The sequence below is a fragment of the Apodemus sylvaticus genome, chromosome 16 (assembly GCF_947179515.1).
Source record: "Apodemus sylvaticus chromosome 16, mApoSyl1.1, whole genome shotgun sequence".
Classification (NCBI taxonomy): Eukaryota; Metazoa; Chordata; class Mammalia; order Rodentia; family Muridae; genus Apodemus; species Apodemus sylvaticus.
In genome coordinates this window covers 19,978,978-20,005,786 of record NC_067487.1, presented here as the reverse complement: position 1 = coordinate 20,005,786, position 26,809 = coordinate 19,978,978, and the positions used below count along the sequence as shown (strand labels likewise).

General features: G+C 37.1%; 1 protein-coding gene across 4 annotated transcripts in view; it reads left to right on the top strand.

Moving 5' to 3' along the window:
• Positions 1 to 1,786: 1,786 nt before the first annotated feature.
• Positions 1,787 to 26,809, top strand: part of Cdh18 (cadherin 18) — a 283,071-nt gene continuing 258,048 nt past the window's right edge. For 3 of the 4 annotated variants that reach the window (XM_052159672.1, XM_052159676.1, XM_052159675.1), the window contains exon 1: positions 1,787 to 2,014. In XM_052159672.1, the coding sequence (XP_052015632.1) occupies positions 1,787 to 2,014 (228 nt within the window). The remainder of the gene's footprint in view (positions 2,015 to 26,809) is intronic. The other variant, XM_052159677.1, reaches the window with a different exon arrangement.

The window sequence follows — 26,809 nt, the reverse complement described above, 5'->3', positions numbered from 1 at the left end:
CTTATGGAAGTCATTCCACAGCTGTCTTTATTTGATATAAAGTTGACAACATATATAATTATGACAAGAACCTGAGAAAAAGCATGAAGCCAAGGACTAGTCAACTGCCATTGCCACTCAGGTTTGATTGGGTCAACCTGTGCCCCAAGCCTGGGGTGATTTCAGTGGCATTTAATTTTCTAATAAACTTCATCTTTTCTATTCCATTGCAATTTCTTAGGAACTAAGTACTTTATATGCCCATGGTATTTTAAAAAGTTCCATGCACAGTATATAAGAAATTAGTTTGTGTTTGTTTGTTATTTGTGTCTATTTTTGATATTGCAATTTAATTGCACGTTTCTTTCCTTCTAACATTTACTTTCATGGCCCATTTTATTAGTTGTTATTGAATGCATATATGATTTACTATACACACATATGTTATTAACTGTTGCTTAAGTCCATGTAATGTTACTTTTATGTGCATTTATAAGGCTGTCCAGTAGCTACTATGTAGCCATTTAATGTGCGCTTGCCTGAAAAGGACTGCTTCCCCCTCTCCCAGATTTAATGATTTATGTTTAACTCTGTGTAGGGTTGCTCCCTTGTGGACATTACCCCTATCTCAATACGATATGTTTACTGGTCTTACCCTGTCACTTTCGAGTGGTCATATTGGTGAGAATTCATGGCTATAGCATCTTATGGTATTGGGAAGTACAATTTCACAGAAATCCCCGTGCTTCTCCAGCCTTCACAGTATTTCCAACAAGTCATACACAATGATCCCCGATTAGGTGAGAGAGTATTTTGTAATGTATCCATTGGGACTGGGCTCTGTAACTCTGGATTTATATTGGTTTTAGTTTTCTGTAGTGACTTCTGTCTATTGCAAGGAGATTCCTTAATGGGGTTGAAGGCTACACTTATCTGTGTATATACTAATAAACATTTATAAATTGTTGATAGTAAATTAGGGGTTGTTGATTTTCCTATAGTATTAATTTTAATAGACATGTCAATTTTTGTTAAATCTCACCAAAATTTAAGTACATTACATAAAGTGGGTGTTCAATTAATGATTGATATTACTTGTAGGGGACTACATGTAAGTTCATTCAAACCAACACACAATTTTATGTGTATTTTTGAAATATTTGCACATTATTTTTACCATTTTATTAGTTATTTTTTTCATTAATGGAATCAGATACCACAACATTAACTTAAGGAATAAAGGATTTGTTTTAACTAAGTTTCCTTGGGTCTAATCTGCCATGTTGATGAAGGCAAGGGCTCACATTATTTTTTCATTGACTTTCTCTTTTTTATTCTATCGGGAATTGTGTCCTATGGGGTATGAGTATCCACATTCAGGATTTCCTCTCGGTCAGATCTCTAAAAGAGTAACTGCACAGCAATCACAGAGATGTGTCTTCTAGGCAAGTCCACACCAATCATCTGCATGCCGTAAAGAAATATAATTTGTATTCAGAACAGGTAGCTAAAATTGACATGTTTAGTAATGTGTACAAATTCTCTCTTCATTATAGGTGGAAAATGATGACCTGTGCTAACCTACAGTGACAACTTGGGATGCAATGGCTGCCCCTGTGTTTCCACTCATGAATAGGATGTAAATATGGTCTGACCTTTCCCTGATGGGCAGCTAAATCATGGACAGACTAAATGACTTACTCTGGACTGTCCTTCCAAAAGATGCTTTGGCTTCTCTCTTGAGTGCATACTGAGCCCTTGTAGGCCACGAAGACAAGAAGTACTGTGAACGGGAAGTGATCTTACAATGAGAATTACGAGCACATCTTGCATCTGCCCAGTCCTCGTGTGTCTCTGTTTTGTGCAGAGGTGTTATGGAACTGCTCACCACAGCTCCATTAAGGTGACCAGAAACCAAACCAAACACACTGAAGGGGAAACTGAAGTACACCATCGTCCCAAGAGGGGCTGGGTGTGGAACCAGTTCTTTGTTTTAGAAGAACACATGGGACCAGATCCACAGTATGTTGGAAAAGTAAGTTTGTTTTAATTTATTTGGAATTGTTTGTTAGTTTTCCTTCTCTTGAGAAATCATGCAGTGAGATAAAGGCGATGGAGACTAAATGAAGAGATAAGGTACATGCAGCACATTATAGGAAGCTGTTCTTTAGATTGGAAAACCCAAACTAATTATACAGGCATTGTCCCGTAGAATGCATCTGTTAGGATTTACACACACTGAATTATTTTCCCACTAATGTTGCCATTATTTCTTTTATTGAAAGCATATTTAATTCCACATACAATTAGGTACATTTGTCTTTGTTACTATAAATTTATATTAAAATTCACCATTTTTTCAGATTGTTGCATTGTTGTTGTCTTGTACCTTACGTTCTTCTGGCTCATGGATAGGATGCTAAAATACCACTTTATTTCCTAACATTTAATACTTATTTCACTTGTTAAGATGTATCCCTCAGTCTGCTTTTAAAGTACATGAACAGCATTTTCTCACATCTAATAATAACTTTAACATGTATGTTGCTTTATTGTCAATATAGGCTTAATGGGCATAAGACAGTAATAAAAAGCACCAAAGACTATAGTTAGCCTATTATTAATACTATGAGATCAAGTTTTATTCTTTTTAAAAGCAGCGATGTGTCAGACATCTTGATTCAACACCTTCGATCTAGAGGAGAAAATGAAGTAGAAAAGCTTAATTTTGATGAATTGTCGATTTGTGAAGCAGCTGCATTTAGGTCTGCTTCATTCCCATCAGGGAAGCAGCTTGCACACAAGTTGGATCACTGACTGCAGGCTCAGCTCCTTCCTTGTCCCGAATGACTATTTATTTTTGTTTTATCACTACTTATTAAAACAATAGTCCTTGATCCAGAGCACAGTGCCCTCCTTGCATGCAGGCTGTGCAGGGTCATAAGCAATCTGTTCTCTAACATGCCACTGAGGAGCTGCAGTGCAGCTGTGGTGTTTATAGTCCACAGAAGCTGAAAGATCAGTGTACGGAACACAGAGAAAAAAGAACTATAACAATTCGACACTGCTCACATATGCATTTCAAAATGAACCAAAGCATTCATCTGTATTGTGTGCTTCTGTCTTGCAATGTCTTCCATGGAATTACAAGCATATTAACATTAAAACATAACATCATGGAATAAAATTTCTTGTTATAAATTTCCAATCAATATTTTTTTAAAGATTCCTTTCATTTTTGAAATGGAGGGCAAATAGAAGAAACAAAACTTGACTCTTTTGGGATAAAACAATTTAAATATATCTTACTATTGAAAATATGCATATCATAGCCAGGGTTTGTAGTTTTGCACAAAACATCATTACCAAGAAGCAAGTTGGGGAGAAAAGGGTTTATTCAGCTTATACTTCCACATTGCTGTTCAGTAACAAAGGAAGTCAGGACAGGAGCTCATGCAGGGTGGAACTTGGAGGTAGGAGCTGATACAGAGGCCTTGGTGAGATGCTGCTTACTGGTGTGTTTCCCCCTGACTTGCTCAGCTTGCATTTTTATAAGGCCCAGGAATGGTACCACCCACAAAGGGCTGGGCCTTCCCTCCTTGATCACTAATCAAGAAAATGCTTTACAACGGGATCTCATGTAGGCATTTCCTCAAGGAAGGCTCCTTCCTCTGTGATAACTCCAGCTTGTGTCAAGTTGGCACACAAAACCAGCCAGTACAATGCGTATTTAATTATGTTTAAATAAATGTGAAAACAATATAATTTTCCAGAAGTAGAGGTGGAGGAAAGATGAGACAACTTTTTACTTCCCTTTTAGAATCACTAGGCTAAACAAAGATGATGCCTCAATGAAAGAACTAGTCCTAAGTATTTTGGGACAAGATGCCCATGAACTTAGAGCTGAAATCTTCTAAGTGATAAGGATGGTTGAAGGCTCATGGTGCTATCCTATCAGTTGCTTGTGTTTCAATGGAAACATTCCACGGATAAAGAATGACCTCAAAGGATGTGGCCACTTAAAAAAAAATTAACATTTCCTCAGTCGCATATTATCCATGGCAGCTTGGATACAATGATAGCAGAATCTATAACAGGGTTTGTTCCAATGCTAATAGCTAATGAAAATATTTACAACAAAAATATCATTAGTGAATGATTGTATTCTTCAACAATTAGTGAATGATTGTATTCAAAGAGAGGCTTGACAGTTTACTTTTTTCACTGCTGTCCCTATAATTTCTGTGTTATTTTGGTTACGTGCTGAGTAACTTAAGTTGTCTATGTTTTGCCACAATTTGGTGTAATGAATAAATTGTGTAATGAAGACACAATTTAATACATGTACACAAAAACATCATTCTCAAATAGGATTCTAATTCATTAATTAATGGAATTTTATATAAATTTGTAGATCTTCCCCCTTGAGTGTTATAGTATTTTAACCATAATATAAAAACGAAGTGTTTGTCTGGACAGGAATGAAAAGATAAGGTTAAGGGTTATGGAATTTGGAAAATAAGGTAGGATTTTTTTTTTAATGAGGCCTTGTGTAGCTTTTAAATAGCATTTTGTTTATTTGGAATAAAGAAGATAATATTTTACTATGTTTGGATGATTACATCATTTTTAATTACTTGATTTCTTCATTTTGAATTTTTCTGGTGTTTCCTTTTGCCTCTCCTTTGTTGAAATTAGGTCATATTAATACAATATATCTAGTCTAGGTTTTAGCCTCCCGCTAGTTCTTCTAATTCTTCCTCAAATACTTGCCCATCCTAATCAGTTCCCTTTCTGTCAATCATTAGAAAAAAACAGACTTCTTATGAATAAGAAATAAAATATAATAAGGTATATCAAAGATTAATACATCAAGTTCTTTCACATGATACCTTCTACACAATTTTGATGCCTTGTATTTTAAATTAATGTTTCTTTACATTTTTGAACATACTTACATTGAAATACTCACAGTTTACTTCCTCTACTTCTCCTGTATCACCCTCAAGAAGTCCTCGTACCAATTTTAGGTCTTCTATTCTTTTTCAAAGATTTCTGTCTTCAGGACCCTCCTAGACTAACTCCTTCTCCCCCTGTGTCAGCATCATTCTCGCGATGTTTTTGCAGTGCTAAGAGTTATGATAATAGTAGCTGGGATATACATATGGATGAGACAATCCATATGATCATGGTAAACATAACTACTCCTTGAAAAATAATCTTTCTTCCTCCATGAGAACGGTATTGCCTTCCAGTGTCTCCTTTTAAAATTTAAGTTAGGATCAGGACATGGAGAAAAGTCTAAATGGAACTTTATTATCTTCATTTTGTAAAGGTCTTAGGCAGGTAAAAAAAAAAAAAAAGACGCTTTGTCTTAGTCAGGGTTTCTATTCCTGCATAAACATCATGACCAAGAAGCAAGTTGAGGAGGAAAGAGCTTATTCAGCTTACACTTCTGCATTGCTGTTTAGCACCAAAGGAGATCAGGACTGGAACTCAAGCAGGTCAGGAAGCAGGAGCTGATGCAGAAGTCATGGAGGGATGTTCCTTACTGGCTTGCTTCCCCTGGCTTGCTCAGCCTGCTCTCTTATAGAACCCAAGACTACCAGCCCAGGGATGGCACCACCCACAAAGGGCCCTCCCCCCTTGATCACTAATTGAGAAAATGCCCCACAGCTGGATCTCATGGAGGCACTTCCCCAACTGATGCTCCTTTCTCTGTGATAACTCCAGGCTGTGTCAAGTTGACACACAAAACCAGCCAGTACAATTGACCCCTTATCAACTTGACACACAAACATCACTATTAAGCCTCAACCCTTACTTTCTTATTCATCCCCAAGATCTAAATAACTTTAAAAGTCCCACAGTCTTTGCATATTAAAAGTTCAATCCCTTTAAAATGTCCAATATCTTTTAAAATTCAAAATCTTTTAAAAATTCGAAGTCTCTTAACTCTGGGCTCCACTGAAATACCTTCATCCTTCAAGAGGGAAATATATCAGGGCACAGTCATAACCAAAAGCAAAACTCAAGATCCAGTGGTTCAATGTCTGGGATCCAACTCAAGATCTTCCCAGTTCCACCAAGGGCTTGGGTCACTTCTCCAGCTCTGCCCTTTGTGGCACACAACTTGTCTTCTAGTCTCCAGCTGCCTGTACTCCACTGCTGCTGCTGTTCTTGGTGGTCATCTCATGGTACTGGCATCTCCAAAACACTGCTGTCTTTCACTGTAACTAGGCTTCACCAATAGCCTCTCATAGGTTCTCTTCATGGTGACAAGCCTCTGCTCCTATGCATGACCCCTTCAAATCCTGGGCCATCAATTGCAACTGAGGCTGTACCTTCACCAGTGGCTTTCCAAGGCCTCTCACAGTGCCAAGAGCCTCAGCTGCTCTTCATGACCCCTTCATGCCTTCAAAACCAGTACCGTCTGGGTGACTCTTACACGGTACCAAGTCCTGCTACAGCACAAAATACAACTGTGGCTATCTCTGGAACACAGCCTCTGTGCTCTCAGAAAACACTTCCCAGAAGATTTTACCTCAGTGATGTTGGTTTCTTCTTAATAACCACTAATTTCTAAGCTCCAGCTAACCAGCATCAATAGTCCCAGTAACACAAAGGTTCGCTTTAGTGGTTATGGTATCTTGTTAATCACAGCTGATTCTTCAGCCCCAGCTAACCAAACCACAGAATCTTCACAATCAAAACAGCAACAGCCCTGATAAGAGTCTTAAATTTTCCCTCTGAAATTTCAAAGGCCTCCATCTTTGGCACTGTTCTCAACATTATCTTCCAAGCTCCTACACAACATCCCACAGAGGTCTCAACACTGAATGGACCATCTAGCCCAAAGATCCAAAGTTCTTCCACAGTCCTCCGCAAAACATGGTCAGGTTGTCATAGGAATATCCCACTACACTGGTACCAATTTGTTTTAATCAGAGTTTCTATTCCTGCACAAACATCATGACCAAGAAGCAAGTTGGGGAGGAAAGGGTTTATTCAGCTTACAGTTGTGCATTGCTGTTTATCACCAAAGGAGGTCAGGAAGGGAACTCAAGCAGGTCAGGAAGCAGGAGCTGATGCAGAAGTCATGGAGGGATGTTTCTTACTGGCTTGCTTCCCCTGGCTTGCTCAGCCTGCTCTCTTATAGAACCCAAGACTACCAGCCCAGGGATGGCACCACCCACAAGGGGCCCTCCCCCCTTGATCACTAATTGAAATAATGCCCCACAGCTGGATCTCATGGAGGCATTTCCCCCAACTGAAGCTCCTTTCTCTGTGATAACTCCAGGCTGTGTCAAGTTGACACACAAAACCAGCCAGTACAGACTTCATGATTCTGATATCCATGTCAAGTTAAAGACCATGTTTTTGAGGGTTTCTTGTACCTTTGCTGCTCAAATTATTTCAAAATATTCTGATCCATACATGTGTGATAAAGATGTAGAATGCAAATCTGAACATAAGATCTTTCAAAAATTTATTTATTTTATTCATTTTACATCCTAATCACTACCAATCTCCCTCTTCTATTCCTAGTACAAATCCTTACAAATCCCTCCTCCTTTGCTCCTCCCTGTCTCCTCAGAAAAAGGGGAGCCCTGCTTGGGTGCTGTCCACCCTAAGATATTGGGTCGCAGTAGAACTAGGAATATCCTCCTCCACTGAGTCCCAGCCATGCAATTCAGGTCGGGGGAAGGGGATCTAATTGCAGGGAACAGTGACCAAGACAGCTTTGTTAGTTGACACACATGAAAACCAAACTGCACATTTGCTACAAAAGGGTCCGAGGCCCACCCACTGCATGCTTCCTGTTTGGTGGCCCAATCACTTTGAGTCCCCATGATCCCAAGTTGATTGATTCTGTAGGTCTTCTTGTAGCATCCTTGACCCCTCTCTCTTGCTCAGTTCTGTGTTACACTCTTCCAAAAGACTCCTCTCCGTGAGTTCCATGTGATGTTAGACACTGGGTTTTTGAATCTGCCTCTATCCACTGCTGGCTGAAGACTCTCGGGACATAGTTATGCTAGGTTTCTGTCTTCAACTATTAATACTACTCTATTTTTATTACCACATATCTTGTAGGCAAGAGCAATTTTGAGTTTAATGTTTGTGTGAGTGGATGATGTCCCCCCTCCCTCCTCTGGAAGTTCCACTTGGCTACAGTAGGTAAGGTCTCTATATCCTCCTGTAGTAGGAATATCCACTATGGTCACTCCCATAGACTCCAAGTATCCGCCCCTGTCCCAGACCTCCTACTAGGCCAAGAGATGTCCCCAGAGATTTCCACTCTCACTCCCAGCCCTCCCCCACTCCCTTCCCCAACACCTAATCATCATCCCCATTCCCTTCCTTACTTCTCCCAGATCCATCTCTCCATCCACCTTCTGTGACTAGTTTCCCCTTCTAAGTTTGATTTGCATATTCTTTCTTGCGACCTATTTTTTACCCAGTTCCTTTGGGTCTGTGGATTGTAGAATTATTATCCTTCATTTTATCCCTACTGTCCAATTATAATTGAGTACACACTACACAGGTCTTTCTGCCTCTGAGGAACTTCACTCAAGATAATATGCTAAAGTTCCATCCAGTTGCTTGCAAAATTCATGATGTCTTAGCCATGATATCTGTTGTCTCATGGGGTTTGCAAGAGGCCATTCTGGCTTTTCTAATCTCCATTGAAAAGTAAGGTATAATTCTAACATGTCCTGCTTTATGTTACTTCCCTTTTTTAAACCTGCAGCTTTTAATATTTTTTTCAAAGTATTTTTATTTTATTCGATATATTTTTTATTTACATTTCAAATTATTTCCCCTTTTCTGGTCCCCACCTCCCCAGAAAGTCACATAAGCCCCCTTCCCTCCCTGTGTTCTCTCACCCACCCCTTCCCACTTCCCTGTTCTGGTTTTGCCAAATACTGCTACAATGAGTCTTTCAAGAACAAGGGGCCACTCCTCTGTTCTTCTTTTATCTCATTTGATGTGTGGATTATGTTTTGGGTATTCCAGTTTTCCAGGCTAATATCCACTTATTAGTGAGTGCATACCATGATTGATCTTTTGAGACTGGGTTACCTCACTTAGTATGATGTTCTGTAGCTCAATGCATTTGCCTAAGAATTTCATGAATTCATTGTTTCTAATGGCTGAATAGTACTCCATTGTGTATATATACCATATTTTTTGCATCCATTCTTCTGTTGAGGGATACCTGGGTTCTTTCCAGCTTCTGGCTATTATAAATAGGGCTGCTATGAACATAGTGGAGCATATATCCTTTTTACATGCTGGGGAATCCTTTGGGTATATGCCCAGGAGTGGTATAGCAGGATCTTTAGGGAAGTGATATGCCCAGTTTTCTGAGGAACCGCCAGACTGATTTCCAGAGTGGTTGTACCAATTTGCAACCCCACCAGCAGTGGAGGAGTGTTCCTCTTTCTCCACATCCTCGCCAACACCTGCTGTCTTCTGAGTTTTTAATCTTAGACATTCTGACTGGTGTATGGTGAAATCATACATTTGATTTGCATTTCCCTAATGACTAATGAAGTTGAGCATTTTTTAAGATGTTTCTCTGCCATCCGAAGTTCTTCAGGTGAGAATTCAACTCTGTACCCCATTTTTTAATAGGGTTATTTGGTTTTCTGGGGTTTAACTTCTTGGGTTCTTTGTATATATTGGATATTAGCCCTCTATCTGATGTAGGGTTGGTGAAGATCTTTTCCCAATTTGTTGGTTGCCGATTTGTCCTTTTGATGGTGTCCTTTGCTTTACAGAAACTTTGTAATTTTATGAGGTCCCATTTGTCAATTCATGATCTTAGAGCATATGCTTTTGGTGTTTTGTTCAGGAACTTTCCCCCTGTACCGATGTCCTCAAGGGTCTTCCCCAGTTTCTTTTCTATTAGCTTCAGAGTGTCTGGCTTTATTTGGAGGTCCTTGATCCATTTGGATTTGAGCTTAGTACAAGGAGACAAGGATGGATCAATTCGCATTCTTCTGCATGCTGACCTCCAGTTGAACCAGCACCATTTGTTAAAAGGCTATCTTTTTCTATTGGATGTTTTCAGCCCCTTTGTTGAGGATCAAGTGGCCATAGGTGTGTGGGTTCATTTCTGGATCTTCAATCCTGTTCCATTGATCTGCCTGTCACTGTACCAATACCATGCAGTTTTTAACACTATTGCTCTATAGTATTGCTTGAGGTCAGGGATACTAATTCCCCCAGAATTTCTTTTGTTGTTGAGAATAGTTTTAGCTATCCTAGGATTTTTGTTATTCCAGATGAATACCTTGGGGTGACTCTTACCAAACATGTGAAATACCTGTATGACAAGAACTTCAAGACTCTGAATAAGGAAATGGGAGAAGACTTCAAAAATGGAAAAAACCTCCCATGCTCATGGATCAGCAGGATTAATATAGTTAAAATGGCCATTTTGCCAAAAGCAGTATACAGATTCAACGCAATACCCCTCAAAATCCCAACTCAATTCTTCACAGTTAGAAGACTTTTTAATATTTTTACTTTGTCCTGTATATTTAGCATTTCCATTATTATGTGGCAGGACAATATTCTTTTTTGGTCCAATTTATTTCATAATCTGAAGGCGTTTTATAATTTTGCAGGAATCTCTTCCTTTAGGTTGGGGACATTTTTTTTTAATTTTTTTTTTTGAAAATAGTATAGCCCTTTCAGCTGTCAATCTTCTCCATCTTCTATTTCCAATGTTCTTATGTCTTGTCTTTTCATAGTAATTGAGATTTCCTGGATGAATTTCTTTAGATCAACCTTTTCTTTAACTGGTGTATCAATTTCTTTTATCTTATTGTCTATGCCTGAGATTGTCTTTTTCATCTCTTGTATTCTGTTGGTGATGCTTGTGTCTTACTTCCTGTTCTCTTAATTACATTTTCAGTCTTCAGGGTTACCACAGTTTGTGTTTTCTTTATTCTATTTCTGTTTTCAGAAAATGGAAATTTCTTCTTTTTATTTTTCTCTATTTATTTTTCATCTTTAAAGGCCTCTCTCATCTTCATACAATTAGATTTAAGGTCATTTTCTTGCTCTTCAGGTGTATTGGAATACCAGGGTCTGCATTAGTAGGATATCTGGCTTCTGGGTACCATTTTGCTTTGACTTTTGTTGATTGTGTTCTTACACTGGTCTTTAGCCATCTGGTTGTCCCTGATGCAGGATGGCTTGGTAGTTCCTGATGGCATCAGGCCTCTGTGATTGCAGGTAGAGGTGCTAGTCCCTAATGGGGAGCAGGCCTCTGGTTGTATTAGCTTGCAGCACACCACCAGAGCTGCAGGCAGAGCTGTGCTTTTGGAATCAATTGCAGATAGAGGTGTGGACTAGAAGATGACATTCTGAACACAACCTTGACCAGATAGGTTCTCTTCATTGACTACTGCCCACTGCAAAAAGAAGCTTAACTGCCTGAAGTTTAGAAAAACATAGGCCAATGGGTATACTGTTAATATTTAGAAGACAATTTGACATTACCATTTAGCAAAATAAAAATGCCAAAAAAATATCATAGGGTCTGTGACAATCTGCCCTGCAGTTTAACATTATTATAGTGCTAGGCATGAAATTTGCACCTGTTGAACAGTCATGGTAAACAATGAGGGAGCTATTGACTTTAACTGTACTGTCCTTCTTTTCCCAGTGGACAGATCTTGCCACACCAGTCGATGTGTAGTATGGAGGGTCCACATTGAAATCAGATCACTTGTTTCTTTTACTTTCTTTTGTTTTCCTTCCCAGGAGCCTGTTTAGCACCTTCTGGTACTATGAAAGGGGATTTTCCTAGTCATTTTGAAAATTATGTTTCTAAGTCATACACTCAAAAGATGTCATGTCTTCAACAATTAGATCTTACCATGTTTTGTGGTTGGTAATCAAAGGCAATTCCAATGGACTGTGTTGTTTCAGAGACTTCTGAGGTATAAGTAATTGCAAACTCATAAGGAGGTATTCCATGATTTGCACTGCAAATTCCTTTAATATCCCATTTCTTCTGGGAGGATAATTGTTCGTGAATATAGGGAAATTTTGTTCAAACTCATTTGTAAGGTTTATTTTAAAGTCATAATACCAAGTAGTGACTTTACACAGCACGCCTACACACATACTCTTAATACAAATTCTTTGTTTTGGTTAAGACTGGCTAATATTCTTCTCTTCCGCCCTGTCTTTTACATCATGAATGCCCAGTATTCTCTCTTCTTCTTTCCTTTCACATGGTCTCTACTATATATACTATATGTTTTTATTGTTGTGGTGGTGGTAGCTGTTGGGTTTTCTTGTTTGTTTGTTTTGCTATATTTAGTTTGGTTTACTTTGGTTTTTCTTTCTTTTGTTTTCTTTTTTCTTTTCTATATTCTTTGTTTACATTCCAAATGATTTTCCCTTTCCTGGTTCCCCCCTCCCCATAAGTCCCATAATCCTTCTTCCCTCTGCCCACTCTCCAAGCAACCCTCTCCTACCTCTCTGTCTTCATAACACCCTACAATGCTGCATCAAATCTTTCCAGTACCAGGGCCCTCTCCTTCCTTCTTCTTGGGAATCATTTGAGGTGTGAATTATTTCATGGACTAACATCCACTTATCAGTGACTGCATTACATTTGTGTTCTTTTTTGTTTGGGTTACCTCACTTAGGATGATATTTTCCAGATCCAACCATTTGCCTAAGATTTTCATGAATTCATTGTTATTAATTGCTTAGTAGTATTCGATTGTGTAAATATACCACAGTTTTTTTTATCCATACCTCCATTGAGGGACATCTGTGTTCTTTCCAGCTTCTGGATTATTAATAAGGCTGCTATGAACATGGTGGAGCATATGTCTTTATTGCATTCCAGGGAACCCTTTGGGTGTATACCTAGGAGTGGTATAGCAGAGTCCTGCGGAAGTGTTATGGCCACTTTTCTGAGGAACCCCCAGACTGATTTCCAGAGTGGTTGTACAAACTTGCATTCCCACAAGCAGTAGAGGAGTGTTCCTCTTTCTCCACATCCACACCAACACCTGCTGTCTCCTGAGTTTTTAATCTTAGCCATTCTGACTGGTCTGAGGTGAAATCTCAGGGTTGGTTTGATTTTATTTCCTTAATGACTAATGATGTTAAACATTTCTTAAGGTGCTTCTCAGCCATTCGAAGTTCTTCAGGTGAAAATTCTTTGTTTAGCTATGTACCCCATTTTTAATAGGGTTATTTGGCTCTCTGGAGTCTAACTTCTTGAGTTTTTGTATATATTGGATATTAGCCCTCTGTCGGATTGTAGGATTGGTGAAGATCTTTTCCCAGTTTGTTGGTTGCCATTTTGTTCACTTGACAGTGTCCTTTGCCTTACAGAAACTTTATAATTTTATGAGGTCCCATTTGTCAATTCTTGATCTTAGAGCATAAACTATTGGTGTTCTGTTGAGGAACTTTTCCCCTGTGCCCATGTCCTCAAGGATCTTCCCCAGTTTCTTTTCTATTAGTTTCAATGTGTCTGGTTTTATGTGGAGGTCCTTGATCTACTTGGAGTTGAGTTTAGTACATGGAGATAAGAATGGATTAATTCCCATTCTTCTGCAAGCTGACCTCCAGTTGAGCCAGCACCATTTGTTGAAAAGGCTATGTTTTTTTCACTGGATGGTTTCAGCTCCTTTGTCAAAGATCAAGTGACCATAGGTGTGTGGGTTCATTTCTGGGTCTTCAATCCTATTCAATTGATATTCTGCCTGTCACTGTACCAATACCATGCAGTTTTTAACACTATTGCTCTGTAGTACTGCTTGAGGTCTGGGATACTGATTATCCCGGAAGTACTTTTACTGTTGAGAATAGTTTAGCTATCCTGGGTTTTTTATTATTCCAGATGAATTTGAGAATTGCTCTTTCTAACTCTGTGAAGAACTGAGTTGGGATTTTGATGGGGATTGCATTGAATCTGTAGATTGCTTTTCACAAGTTGGCCATTTTTACTATATAAATCCTGCCAACCTGGGAGATTTTTCCATTTTCTGAGATCCTCTTCGATTTCTTTCTTCAGAGACCTGAAGTTCTTGTCATACAGATCTTTCACCTGTTTGGTTAGAGTCACTCCAAGATACTTTATATTGTTTGTAGCTACTGTGAAGGGTGTCATTTCCCTAATTTCTTTCTCTGTCTGGTTATCCTTTGTATATAGGAAGGCTACTGATTTGCTTGAGTTGATTTTATAACCAGCCACTTTGCTGACGTTGTTGATCTGCTGTAATAATTGTCTGGTGGAATTTTTTGGGTCACTTTAAGTATACTATTATATCATCTGGAAATAGTGATAATTTGACTTGTTCCTTTCCAATTTCTAGCCCTTTGACTTCCTTATGTTGTCAAATTACTCTAGGTAGAACTTCAAGTACTATATTGAAAAGATATGGAGAGAGGGGGCCGCCTTGTCTAGTCCCTGATTTTTGTGGGATTTCTCCATTTAGTTTGATGTTGGCTACCAGTTTGCTGTATATTGCTTTTACTATATTTAGGTATGGGCCTTGAATTCCTGTTCTTTCCAAGACTTTTAGCATGAAAGGATGCTGAATTTTGTCAAATGCTTTTTCAGCATCTAATGAAATGACCATGTGGGTTTTTTTCTTTGAGTTTGTTTATGTAGGGAATTGCATTGATAGATTTCCTTATATTGAACCATCCCTGTATCCCTGGGATGAAGCCTACTTGATCATGGTGAATGATCATTTTGATGTGTTCTTGGATTCGATTGGCAAGAATTTTATTGAGTATTTTTGCATCGATATTTATAAGGCATGTAATTCTCTTTCTTTTTTAGATCTTTGTGTGGTTTTGGTATCAGTGTAAGTGTCACTTCGTAGAACAACTAGGATAGTGTTCCTTCTCTTTCTATTTTGTGGAATAATTTAGGAGCATTGGTGTTAGCTCTTCTTTGAAGGTCTGATAGAATTCTGCACTAAAACCATTTGGTCCTGTGCTTTTTTTGGTTGGAAGATTTTTATACCCAAATCTATGGGACATAATGAATGCATTGCTAAGAGGAAAACTCATAGCCCTGAGTGCCTCCAAAAAGAAACTGGAGAGAGCATACACTAGTAGCTTAACTGCACACCTGAAAGCCCTGGAACAAAGAGAAGCTAATTCACCCAGGAGGAGTAGAAGACAGGAAATTTTCAAACTCAGGGCCAAAATCAATCAAGTAGAAAGAAAGAGAACCATACAAAGAATCAACAAAACCAGGAAATGGTTCTTTGAGAAAATCAACAAGATAGATAAACCCTTAGCCAGATTAACCAAAGGGCACAGAGACAGTATCCAAATTAACAAAATTAGAAATGAAAAGGGAGATATAACTACAGAAACTGAGGAAATTCAAAAAATCATCAGATCCTATTTCAAAAGCCTATACTCAATACATCTGGAAAATCTGGAGGAAATGGACAATTTCCTAGACAGTTACCAAATACCAAAATCAAATCAGGATCAAATAGGTCATTTAAACAGTCCCATAACCCCGAAAGAAATAGAAGGGGTCATAGAAAGTCTTCCAATGCTTTGGCTTTTCAAGGTAGAGTTTCTTAGTGTAATAGCCCTAGATGTCCTGGAGAAGCTTTTCAGACTAGGCTGGCTGCAAACTCTAAGGGCTATCTCTGCCTTACAAGTGCTGGGATTAATGGTGTGCACTACCATTCCCAGAGCCATAATGTTTATTTACTTTGTTGAATGATAAGATGCTTCCTCATACCTTTTTAGGATCCCCTCCTTCCTCCTTACTGGCCCCAAATTTCCACACCACTTTCTGCTTAAACCTTATGACCTCCAATATTTCACCTTCTTACTTTTATTTTTTTTATAATCTATTATCCCCAGTTTTAATGTCCCCCTTTTTCCTCATTTCTGATTTTAGTCAGTATTAAACAAAGAAAACATTTAATTCCAATATCTGAATATGAGAGAAATGATGTGATGTATTCATTTCTGTTTTATATTTTGTTGCAATGAAAAAAGAAATCAAGTTTATTTCATAATATTTGTATATGACTACACACATTGTACATATATAAGTAATTAAGAATAAAATGTTTTACATATTTTAGGGTAGAATAATATATCTATTTTACTTAACTTATGTTCAGTTTGCATATATTAATATCAAGGTAGATATGATTATAGAAGTTAATAAATGCTTACATTATCTTATTAAATAAATAAACCATAATTATGATATTGCCTGATATTTTATATCACTGTCATAATTTTCATGAGATTTAAACCATAGTACATTGAACATATCACATATACATTTAGAAAGTTGTCAGAATATCTGTGTCATTTTTACTTTTGGGTGTCTATTTATATATTAAACAATTAAAAACATTCAGATGATAAAAATGAATTCTAACAATCTATAGGATATATACTATTTTGACACATAGCTGAAGCAGTAGATTAATGCTCAGAACAGCTAAATGATTTCTTGATGTTTGTGGAATTTGTTAGGTCAATGTCAGAGAACAGTTAATATATCCAATTCTTTAATTAAAATGCTTTCTAGATTTAAAAGTGTGAAATTACTGAGAGTTTTTTTGTGATAGCTTCCATTTGCTGCACTTCCATTTACAAAGAATAAAACAATTAAATGTCTTTTAATATAAAATGCCAAATTTTCATACCAAATGTACAAAGCTAAGATTAAAGAAAGAATATATCATACAAAACTTCAATATTCAGTTTTTCAGAAAAAAACAGCAGCTTTAATGTCAAAAACTCTGAATTAAAACTTAATTGCATAGCCAAAAGTGTGCCGAGTAACTATTCCATCTCTTCAAGTTAGTTATTTTTTAAATTGAAAAGTTCGTGTTTTAAAATATGATATTTGAAATTCACATGAATAACAGCATGAATTCATTGAGCCTTGTTAATTCAGAGTTATGTATCACATTTATTGGTGTATTTAATTCTTTCAAAACCTAACTGTGTGAATTTAGATCAGGAGGAACTAAAGGCAACAAAGGGAAATTTGATTTAATGGATATCTCGTTTCTTTTAAGTGACTTTGGTTGTATGTCAAAAATATCCTATTTAGAAGGTTAATTACATTATTTGAGGATAATTTATACTTTATTTGAGCAACTAAAGGCCTAAATTAATAAAGTATTTCCAGTTTTTACTGCTGAAATTCCTTTTAAAAAAATTACCTGTGTAAAGATTAGCAGAATAATTAAAATAATTCATTGCAAATTATCTGCAATTATAAATGCATTTGTGAATATGTGCATTTGTGTAGGTGTGTGAGTTTGTGCATGTGCATGTGCGTGTGCATGTGCGTGTGCGTGTGCGTGTGTGTGTGTGTGTGTGTGTGTGTGTGTGTGTGAATGTACATGTATGTCCACATCAATGATTTTAACCTCCACTGGAGAACTGTTATTAAGAGCCTTACGAAGAATGGGGAATTTTTCTTCATAGTCACTTTAGCTATTATTTCATGCTATTATTCTCCACAAAGGAGATAAAAGGGATATGGAAATGAAACCAGATTAAAAAATGATGCCACACACAAAATGTTTATTTTTGTAATATCATATTAAATTATAATCCATCTGAATACTTTAACATTGACTTGTTCAGTGCAGCAAAGAGACCTCTGAATAAGATTGAATTTAGGCATACTGGGACTCAGACCTCGACAAATGAATGCGCATTTATGCCATGGCATTCCACAAGTACTACATGTTGTATATTGAGGTTTATTTAACTACTATTTACATTATTAAATCCAACAACTGCATAAACATAATGTCATTTGTTGTTGCATTCAGTTTGGTTTTAATTTGCTTATTTCTTCATTCTGAACTTTCTTTTCTTTTTCATTAAATTATTTTTATTTATTTACATTATAAAACTGGCTCTGCTTCCTGGTCACCCTCCACACCCTCCCCTGATAAGACTGTGCTTCCCTACCCATCCACCAACACCCACACACCTCACCCCCACCAGCATCCCACTTCCCTGTGGCATCAAGTTTCCTCTTCATTTCTTTTCCTAAATTTCCTGCTCATTTCTTTTCCTAAATTTGATAACTGGACTCTTTTTAAAGTCATTTCTGTGTTAATTTTCTGAAAAATGCAAAGAAAGCTTATTGCTTTATCTGAACGAGGATTTTTTTTATGCATGTGAACAAATATTTTTATTTACAATGCATTGAATTTTAAAATATAACATAAAAATCAACACTACTAAAAAGAAAGTGGGGAGATTGGGAAAGGTTTTACCATTGGCAATATAAATGAAGAAGATACTCAATAAAAAAATTAAAAAAAGAAAATGAATAAATTATGCAACAGAAATGAAAAGCTCTGGTTATATTCTTTATGTTATATTCTATCAACTGTCCAAATTACAAATAAGTGAATTTTAGCTATGATTATTATTTAAAGAATTTATTTGTTTGCTATGGAATTCAAGTACTGGGAATTTTAGGCAAATCATGGAATATTCTCAGATTCAAAATTATTTTTGTAATTCATGGTAAAGGTGTCATTATTTGTTTTTATCAGCTTTGTCTGCTATTTTAATGGTCACATTTTGCATTAGGGTTTTCTTTGAAAAAAATATATTCTTAAATATATTTTCAATGGAGAAATAGAATTATTTTCCTGGGATTCAATAGTTTCATAGTGATATGGAGATGAAAATGTAAGCTATATCCAAAGAATGTGCCAAAACAATGTTCAAGAATCATATGAAAATAATTTAAATCAAATAAATGCCTGGGATATGTAGATAGAAAGTTAGTAGTTCATCTTTATATTGAATTTGACAAGCATGGGCTTCATTCAGTATTGCCTTAAACTGCTGTGAGCACAAAGTTCTTGGCACCCACAATCACCAGGGATGTTATTAATGAATGATTGCTTTCCGAAGGAAGCAATGAATACCTGTTTCCACTCAGAAGGCCTGGAATGGGTGTTGTCAATAACCTCTTTATTCTTGTTGTCCATACATCCAGTCCCACCTAAATCCCTCACAACATTTATCCCAGACTCTCTCTTTGAAGGAATTTATTTTCAGCTTTATTACTCAGTCAACAGAACCCATCCTTAGGGGAGATGTCATATATACTTTATAGCCTGTTGATATCTGTCATCCTAGTCAGAAATCACACCAGATCTTCGAGATGTCATATACTTTTGTTTCAGTGTAATTCATGCTTTCCTTTGCACTGGGGATTTTATTGCACCAGAGGCTTTTATCCAAAAATTATACTGAGTTTAAATTTGCTCACAATAAACTGCCTGGTGTCAGAATCTGTAGAAGTTTGAACCATCACCAACCACGTCATGTTGAACTGAGGGTTTTTTTTTTTTTTGTTGTTGTTGTTGTTTGTTTGTTTTGGTTTTGGTTTTTTGTGAGACAGGGTTTCTCTTTGTAGCCCTCAAACTCAGAAATCTGCCTGCCTCTGCCTCCCAAGTTCTGGGATTAAAGGCATGTGCCACCACTGCCCAGCCTCTAGTTTTTCTTCTTTGTCTCTTGTGGTATATTTTCCTGCCAGATGTGATATTTGCCAGGCCCCCCATTAAATAAACACACAATAAGTAAATGCTTATTTAGCCAGTGATCATATCTTCACAGAATATCTATTCAATCTTTTAACCAATTTTATATTTTTGTTTAAGGCACAATTTCACGCAGACTGGCTTCAAGCCTCCTATTTTGTTGAGGAAGGCCAACATACCTTATATCTACTGCCTCTAGTTATTAAAAGCTGATATTTTAGATATAAACACATTTAGGTTACTTTACTCATTTTGATCCAGGGATACATAATATTAAATGCATTGGATTGGTGTAATAAAGTCATATCATTTATAAGGTAAATTTACAAGGATATTGTTTTATGAACTATATACTATAATTTGAGTTGGGATGACATCGTCAGACCTATTTATAATACATAGTCAAATATATACACATATACATACATGATAAATAATCGTGTTCACTGTCTTGTGTAATATTTACAAGGTGCATATATTTACTGAACATATGAAGTATGCTTAGTGCAATTAAAAACAGATCCATACCTGTCTGTGTGTGTATGTGTGCATGTTGTGTGTATTTAGTACCAGATGCCAATTCCAAATTCTTATATATTATATATTATATGTATAATATGTAATACATACATAATACATATATACATATATAGTTTGGAAAAGACTAAAGTAGAACTGTAGGTAAGCACTCTTCATTTCTCTAACGCTTAAGAGGTAGAATATTGTTACTTTAAGGAACAGAATTCTTTATGGACAAATGTAAAGGTATATTAGAATGGTGATTGTTAAGACTTTTTTTTCAATAGTTACTATTAAAAATAAAGGATAAATCTTTGAACTCAAAGTAATATTGTTTATTATAGAGAATAGAAATCATGTGGAAGTCGATGATCCGTACTCCTGCTGACTATAAAGGGCAACTAAGCTACTTTGAAAGTGGACTGCAGATTTACAGTAGAGAAATAGGGCCACAGAAGGCTCTATGGAGACAGTTACCCCCACCCCACTTCAAGAGAAACAACGTAGATAGTATACCCTACAAGGGAACTCTTAAAAAATGTGATAAGAATTCTTACATATAACTCTCTAGAATTAATGGCATTTTGGCAGGAATACAGGTGAGGAACTACTCGGTTTTCCTTAGAGGATGGCTACTGAGAGTTTAACTGTGCTCCAGTGAGAAATGAGCAACACAAATTAGAATTTCGTAGTCTTTTCCTTATTTATTTATTTTTTTTTTTGCGAAGTGTGTGGGGAGCAGGTCACAATAGCGGGGGATCAACATGTCAATAATCTGGGAATGGTTGTCAGGGTTCATAATGTGAAATTTCCAAATAATCAATAAAAATATAATGTTAAAAAGCAGAGAAGAAGACTGGCAAATTGTATTTGTGGGGGAGAAAGGATTTGGCTCCAGCAGAATTGCAGAAATTGCACATCAAAAGGTGCCTGAGAACTTAAGGACTAGCAAGAATAGCAGGAGTCAGGCACACTTTTACTGGAGTGAAAAAGGGACAGCAAGTCAGATAACTAGGATGACTGACAGAGGCAGAGCCTGGAGAATCAAAGGAGAACATCTAGCTCTATCTATGAAACACCCTGAAGGACTTCTGCACAGGAAGGCACTTGGAATACTTGAGGACATTTTAACAGGATCAGGTACCTCACCCCCTCAGGAACCCAGACGAGGATTTCTCAAATGAAGACAAAATTAAGAGGTAATTATGTGCTTGTCATGTCCTCGGGCTGGTTAACTGATTTAGCAGTTAAGACCTCTTTTGCTTGTGGTGCCAAGAACACAGGTCAGGAGACTCATTGCCTGTACCTTGACATTCAGGGGACCTGCCACCCTCTTCCAGGATCTTTGGGTAACAATGTGTCACACACACACACACACACACGCACACACACACACACACTCATACCATTGTGTTCACTGTCTTGTGTAATATTTACTAGGCACAAATATTTACTGAACATATGAAATATGCCTAGTACAATTAAAAACAGATCCATACCTGTTTGTGTATGTGTGTGTGTGTTGTATGTGTATTCAATACCAGATGCCATATTCCAAATTCTTCTGGTTTAACAATTTACACACTATTTTGGTCATATAGTAGTTTTTAATTGCCCATTGAATGGACTATGCCAAACTATTTTATTAGTGGGAACAATTTGTTACTTAGTATACTAAACAAATATTCATCTTAGTAATTTAAATTTATGTAGCTACTGGAACCACCCATGCTGGATAGTACCCAGCAAGACTAAACAGAAGGTGAACATAAACACATTTGAAAAATATTTTTAAACCATGACTCAATTATAAACACATATAAACACATAAACACATAGCATAAGTTAAAACTTAAACCTGAAGCTTATTTAAAATATGCAGTTGAATTATAAAGTTATAAAAATGTAATGAATTATGCATTGTTGTCCATCTCATTTGTACACACAAGAGAAATCTGTGAGCCCCAATGGTCTAAGCCCTGGCAATAGAATACATTATCAATGGTAAAAGAATTTGAGCTTATTAATTAATAAAAAACTAACAAAAACATATGTAGCATAGATTTTAAAATCAACAGACCAAAGAGTGTGAGTTAAAATAGGGAATAATAAAGGCAGTCTGGGTAACTGCAAATTCTACCACTCTGATACACTAGAGACAGTGTAAATGTTGGTTTTACTTCCTCAGAAGAAGGGATGAGATGAGAGCTGTATGCAAGCTTTATGAATTCCTGGCTTTGGCTGAGCCCGGAGGGAAGGCCTCTAGCCTCCATTGAATCTAATCTTGTGCAATCCCGGACTTTGAAGGCTTCAGTTCCCAACCTCTGCATGTTAACCTAGGCCTAGAATGTTTCAGTCTCTGAGACTTAGTGCAGAGTAAACTTACCCTTTCTAGCTTTTTGTACACCCTGACTGCCTGGTTCAACTCAGCTGTTCTAGCTCAAATGCCTCTCTAAAGTGACTGATTCAAACTGGCTTCTCTCCACTTCCCACTGAATTGCTCTGCTTGGAAACGCTGCCTCCGAATTCCAAGAACTAAGCTGCACTGACTGCAGAAACCAAATGGAACTGAAGGGAACTGCACTAACTCCTCGGGGCTCAAGTGTGTTCATCTGAATCAGCACAAGTGCCCTCAAATGAACAGCACCGAACTGAACTCTTTCTCTCCCTGCACCGCTTTTTCTTCCTTTTTTTAACATAATTTTATTACTTTACTTATTCACTTTACATCCTGCTCACTGGCCCCCTCCCAGTGACCCGTTTTTGCATCCCCCCTCCTGTTCTCCTCTGAGCATGTGGGGGACCCCTCAGTATCCCCCACCCTGGTAGTTCAAGTCTTTGCAAGGCTATAGACATTCTCTCCCTCTGAGGCCAGACAATACAGCCCTACTAGAAGAACATATTTCATGCGTAGGCAACAGGCATCTGTTTTTGGGATAGTCCCCATTCCAGTTGTTCAGGACCCACATGAAGACCAAGTTGCACATCTGCTTCAAACGTGCAGAGGCCTAGGTCAATTTCTTGTATGTTTTTTTGTTGGTGGTTCAGTCTCTGAGAGCCCCATGGGTAAAGGTTTGTTGACTCCATTGGTCTACCTGTGGAGTTCCTATTTCCTTCAGATCCTGTGTCATTTTTCCCATTCTTCCGTATCAGTTCCCAATCTCCATCTACTGTGAGTGTAGCCTCTTCCTGTATCTTCTCCTGAGAGTTGGGTGTGTCTTTTCTCTGATTCATTCTGTGGAATCTTTCTCCGATCCATTACCTCAACTCAATGTTGCTGTTTAGGATTTAAGGTGTGTACTAAGGGCATGTTGCTATTCCAGCTAGACGGATTAAAGGCACCTGCATTCCAGCAGCATCACACAGACCTAGAAAGCACTGAGATGTGATTACTTGCAAGAGCAGTATGATCCTGGGTTAAAATTCTGCTTCAAAAGAGTCAAACTGCTGTTAAGGACATTTTTGTCTCTATAATATATTATTACATTATATACATATATATATATATATATATCCAAATATAAATATTTTATACAATATAATATCATTGCTAATGAATGTGTATCCTATCGCCACTTGATCCTCAACAGAGGAGCTGAAAACATCCAATGGAAAAAAGATAGCCTTTTCAACAAATGGTGCTGGTTAAATTGGAGGTCAGCATGCAGAAGAATGCGAATTGATCCATCCTTGTCTCCTTGTACTAAGCTCAAATCCAAATGGATCAAGGTCCTCCACATAAAGCCAGACACTCTGAAGCTAATAGAAAAGAAACTGGAGAAGACTCGTGAGGACATCAGTACAGGGGAAAGTTCCTGAACAGAACACCAATAGCGTATGCTCTAAGATCAAGAATTGACAAATGGGACCTCATTAAATTACAAAGTTTCTGTAAGGCAAAGGACACCATCAAAAGGACAAATCGGCAACCAACAAATTGGGAAAAGATCTTCACCAACCCTACATCAGATAGAGGGCTAATATCCAATATATACAAAGAACTCAAGAAGTTAGACCCCAGAAAACCAAATAAACCTATTAAAAATGGGGTACAGAGCTAAACAAAGAATTTTCACCTGAAGAACTTTGGATGGTTGAGAAGCATCTTTAAAAATGCTCAACTTCATTAGTCATTAGGGAAATGCAAATCAAAACAACCCTGAGATTTCACCTTATACCAGTCAGAATGGCTAAGATTAAAAACTCAGAAGACAGCAAGTGTTGGTGAGGATGTGGAGAAAGAGGAACACTCCTCCACTGCTGATGGGGTTGCAAATTGATACAACCACTCTGGAAATCAGTCTAGTGGTTCCTCAGAAAACTGGGCACCTCACTTCCAGAAGATCCTGCTATACCACTCCTGGGCATATACCCAGAGGATTACCCAGCATGTAATAAGGATATGTGCTCCACTATGTTCATAGCAGCCCTATTTATAATAGCCAGAAGCTGGAAAGAACCCAGGTATCCCTCAAGAGAAGAATGGATACAGAAAATGTGGTATATATACACATTGGAGTACTATTCAGCCATTAGAAACAATGAATTCATGAAATTCTTAGACAAATGGGTGGAGTTGGACAACATTATACTAAGTGAGGTAACCCAGTCTCAAAATATCAATCATGGCATACACTCACTAATAATTGGATATTAGCCTAGAAAACTGGAATACCCAAAACATAATCCACACATCAAATGATGTACAAGAAGAACGGAAGAGTGGCCCCTGGTTCTGCAAAGACTCAGTGTAGCAGTATAGGGCAAAACCAGAACAGGGAAGTGGGAAGGGTTGGATGGGAGAAAAGTGGGGAGGGAAGGGAGTTTATGTGACTTTTGGAAAGTAGGGGGCCTGAAAAGGGGAAATCATTTGAAATGTAAATAAAAATATATCGAATTAAAAAAAAGAGAAAAAAAAGAAAAGCAAACCAATTTGAGAAAAAAATGAATGTGTTTGTGTGTGTGTGTGTGTGTGTGTGTGTGTGTGTTAAGGACATATATCTGCTTTCTAATTGCTTGTTTAGTTCATTAGCTATTTTATATGCCTGAGTTCTTTTCACATTTATATCAAAATTATGAAAATATTAAACATATTAATAGCACTCAGGGCAATAATGTAAAGTGTTTTAATTAAAATAAAGGAACACTAAACGTGAAAGTGTGCTATAAGAAAGATAAATATTTTGTGTAGAATCACATTTCCTCTTATGTATGACTTATGTAAAGTATCCATGTTATTTTGTTTCTTTCTAACTTGGGGTTGAATAACTTAACTGTTGTTCATTGTTTTTTTGAGCATTATTATTTTTACTTGGAATTAAATTGACTGTGCAAACTTTTCAATTTCATTCCTACTTTTTATAATCATCTTTATAAAGGATACATAAAGTATAGTTACACATTAATTATTTATTCAAAGTCAAGTAAATATTTATGTCTTTGGGGAAAAGTGTGTCAACATGCAAGTTAGCTGTGGAATAAGGAAGATTCTAGAGAGCCATTAATTAAAAAGAAGTCTCTTTTTTGTCTATTCTTTATAGCTTCGGTGTGCTTAATGTCTATAAGAACCCAGGTATCCCTCAACAGAAGAGTGGATGCAAAAAATGTGGTATATCTACACAATGGAGTACTATTCAGCCATTAGAAACAATGAATTCATGAAATTCTTAGGCAAATGGATGGAGCTAGAGAACATCATACTAAGTGAGGTAACACAGACTCAAAAGGTGAATCATGGTATGCACTCACTAATAAGTGGATATTAACCTAGAAACCTGAAATATCCAAAACATAATCTACACATCAAATGAGGTACAAGAAGAAAGGAAGAGTGGCCCCTTGTTCTGGAAAGACTCAATGAAGCAGTATTCAGCAAAACCAGAACGGGGAAGTGGGGAGGGGTGGGTGGGAGTACAGGGGGAGAGAAGGGGGCTTATGGGACTTTCTGGGAGTGGGGGGGCTAGGAAAGGGGAAATCATTTGAAATGTAAATAAAAAATATATAGAATAAAAAAAGAAAAAAAAAGAAATATTGAATCAAGAATATAGAGATATGCTATGGCATAGGAGGTTTATTGCAGTTAATGTTCTAAATGCATGTATTATTATTCCAAAAAACTCATAAAAACCAAACCAAGAGTAAATAATTTTAATTCTTTTGGGGTATGGAGAATACATATCCGATTATAATAAGAAATCTGAAAATTTAAATCTTACATACTATTTTATTTTGTTTTATGGTATATGTATTATAGACTATACTGATGTCCATTATGTCATTACAGTACATTTACATTATATATTTTTATATTTTTAATCATATTCTCAACCACATTATCCTCATACTACTTCCAGCCTAGTTCCAGGTATCATTCCTACTCCATTTTCTTTCTTCATCTGTGGTCCTTCCTCATTTATTTATTAATTTATTTAGTATTACAATGAGGACAAAACATGTAGAAATGATTTCCTTGTTATTGAGGACATATTGTTTTGCTTTGTTTGCTTGTTTACTTGTTTTTGTTTTTCTGTTTTGTTTTGTTTTAGGGGAGGGCGGTAACGTTTGGTTCTCCCATACCTCTCTGGGATATCTAGTCTTTGGTTCCTAGCCATCCAAGAAGTGTAGGGCAGGTTCTTCCTGTCATGTTGTGGTGTGTAAGTTAAACCAGACATTGGTTGGCTAGTACCAAAAGTGTTGTATTACCACTATCCCAGCACATTTGCAGGCAGAACAGATTT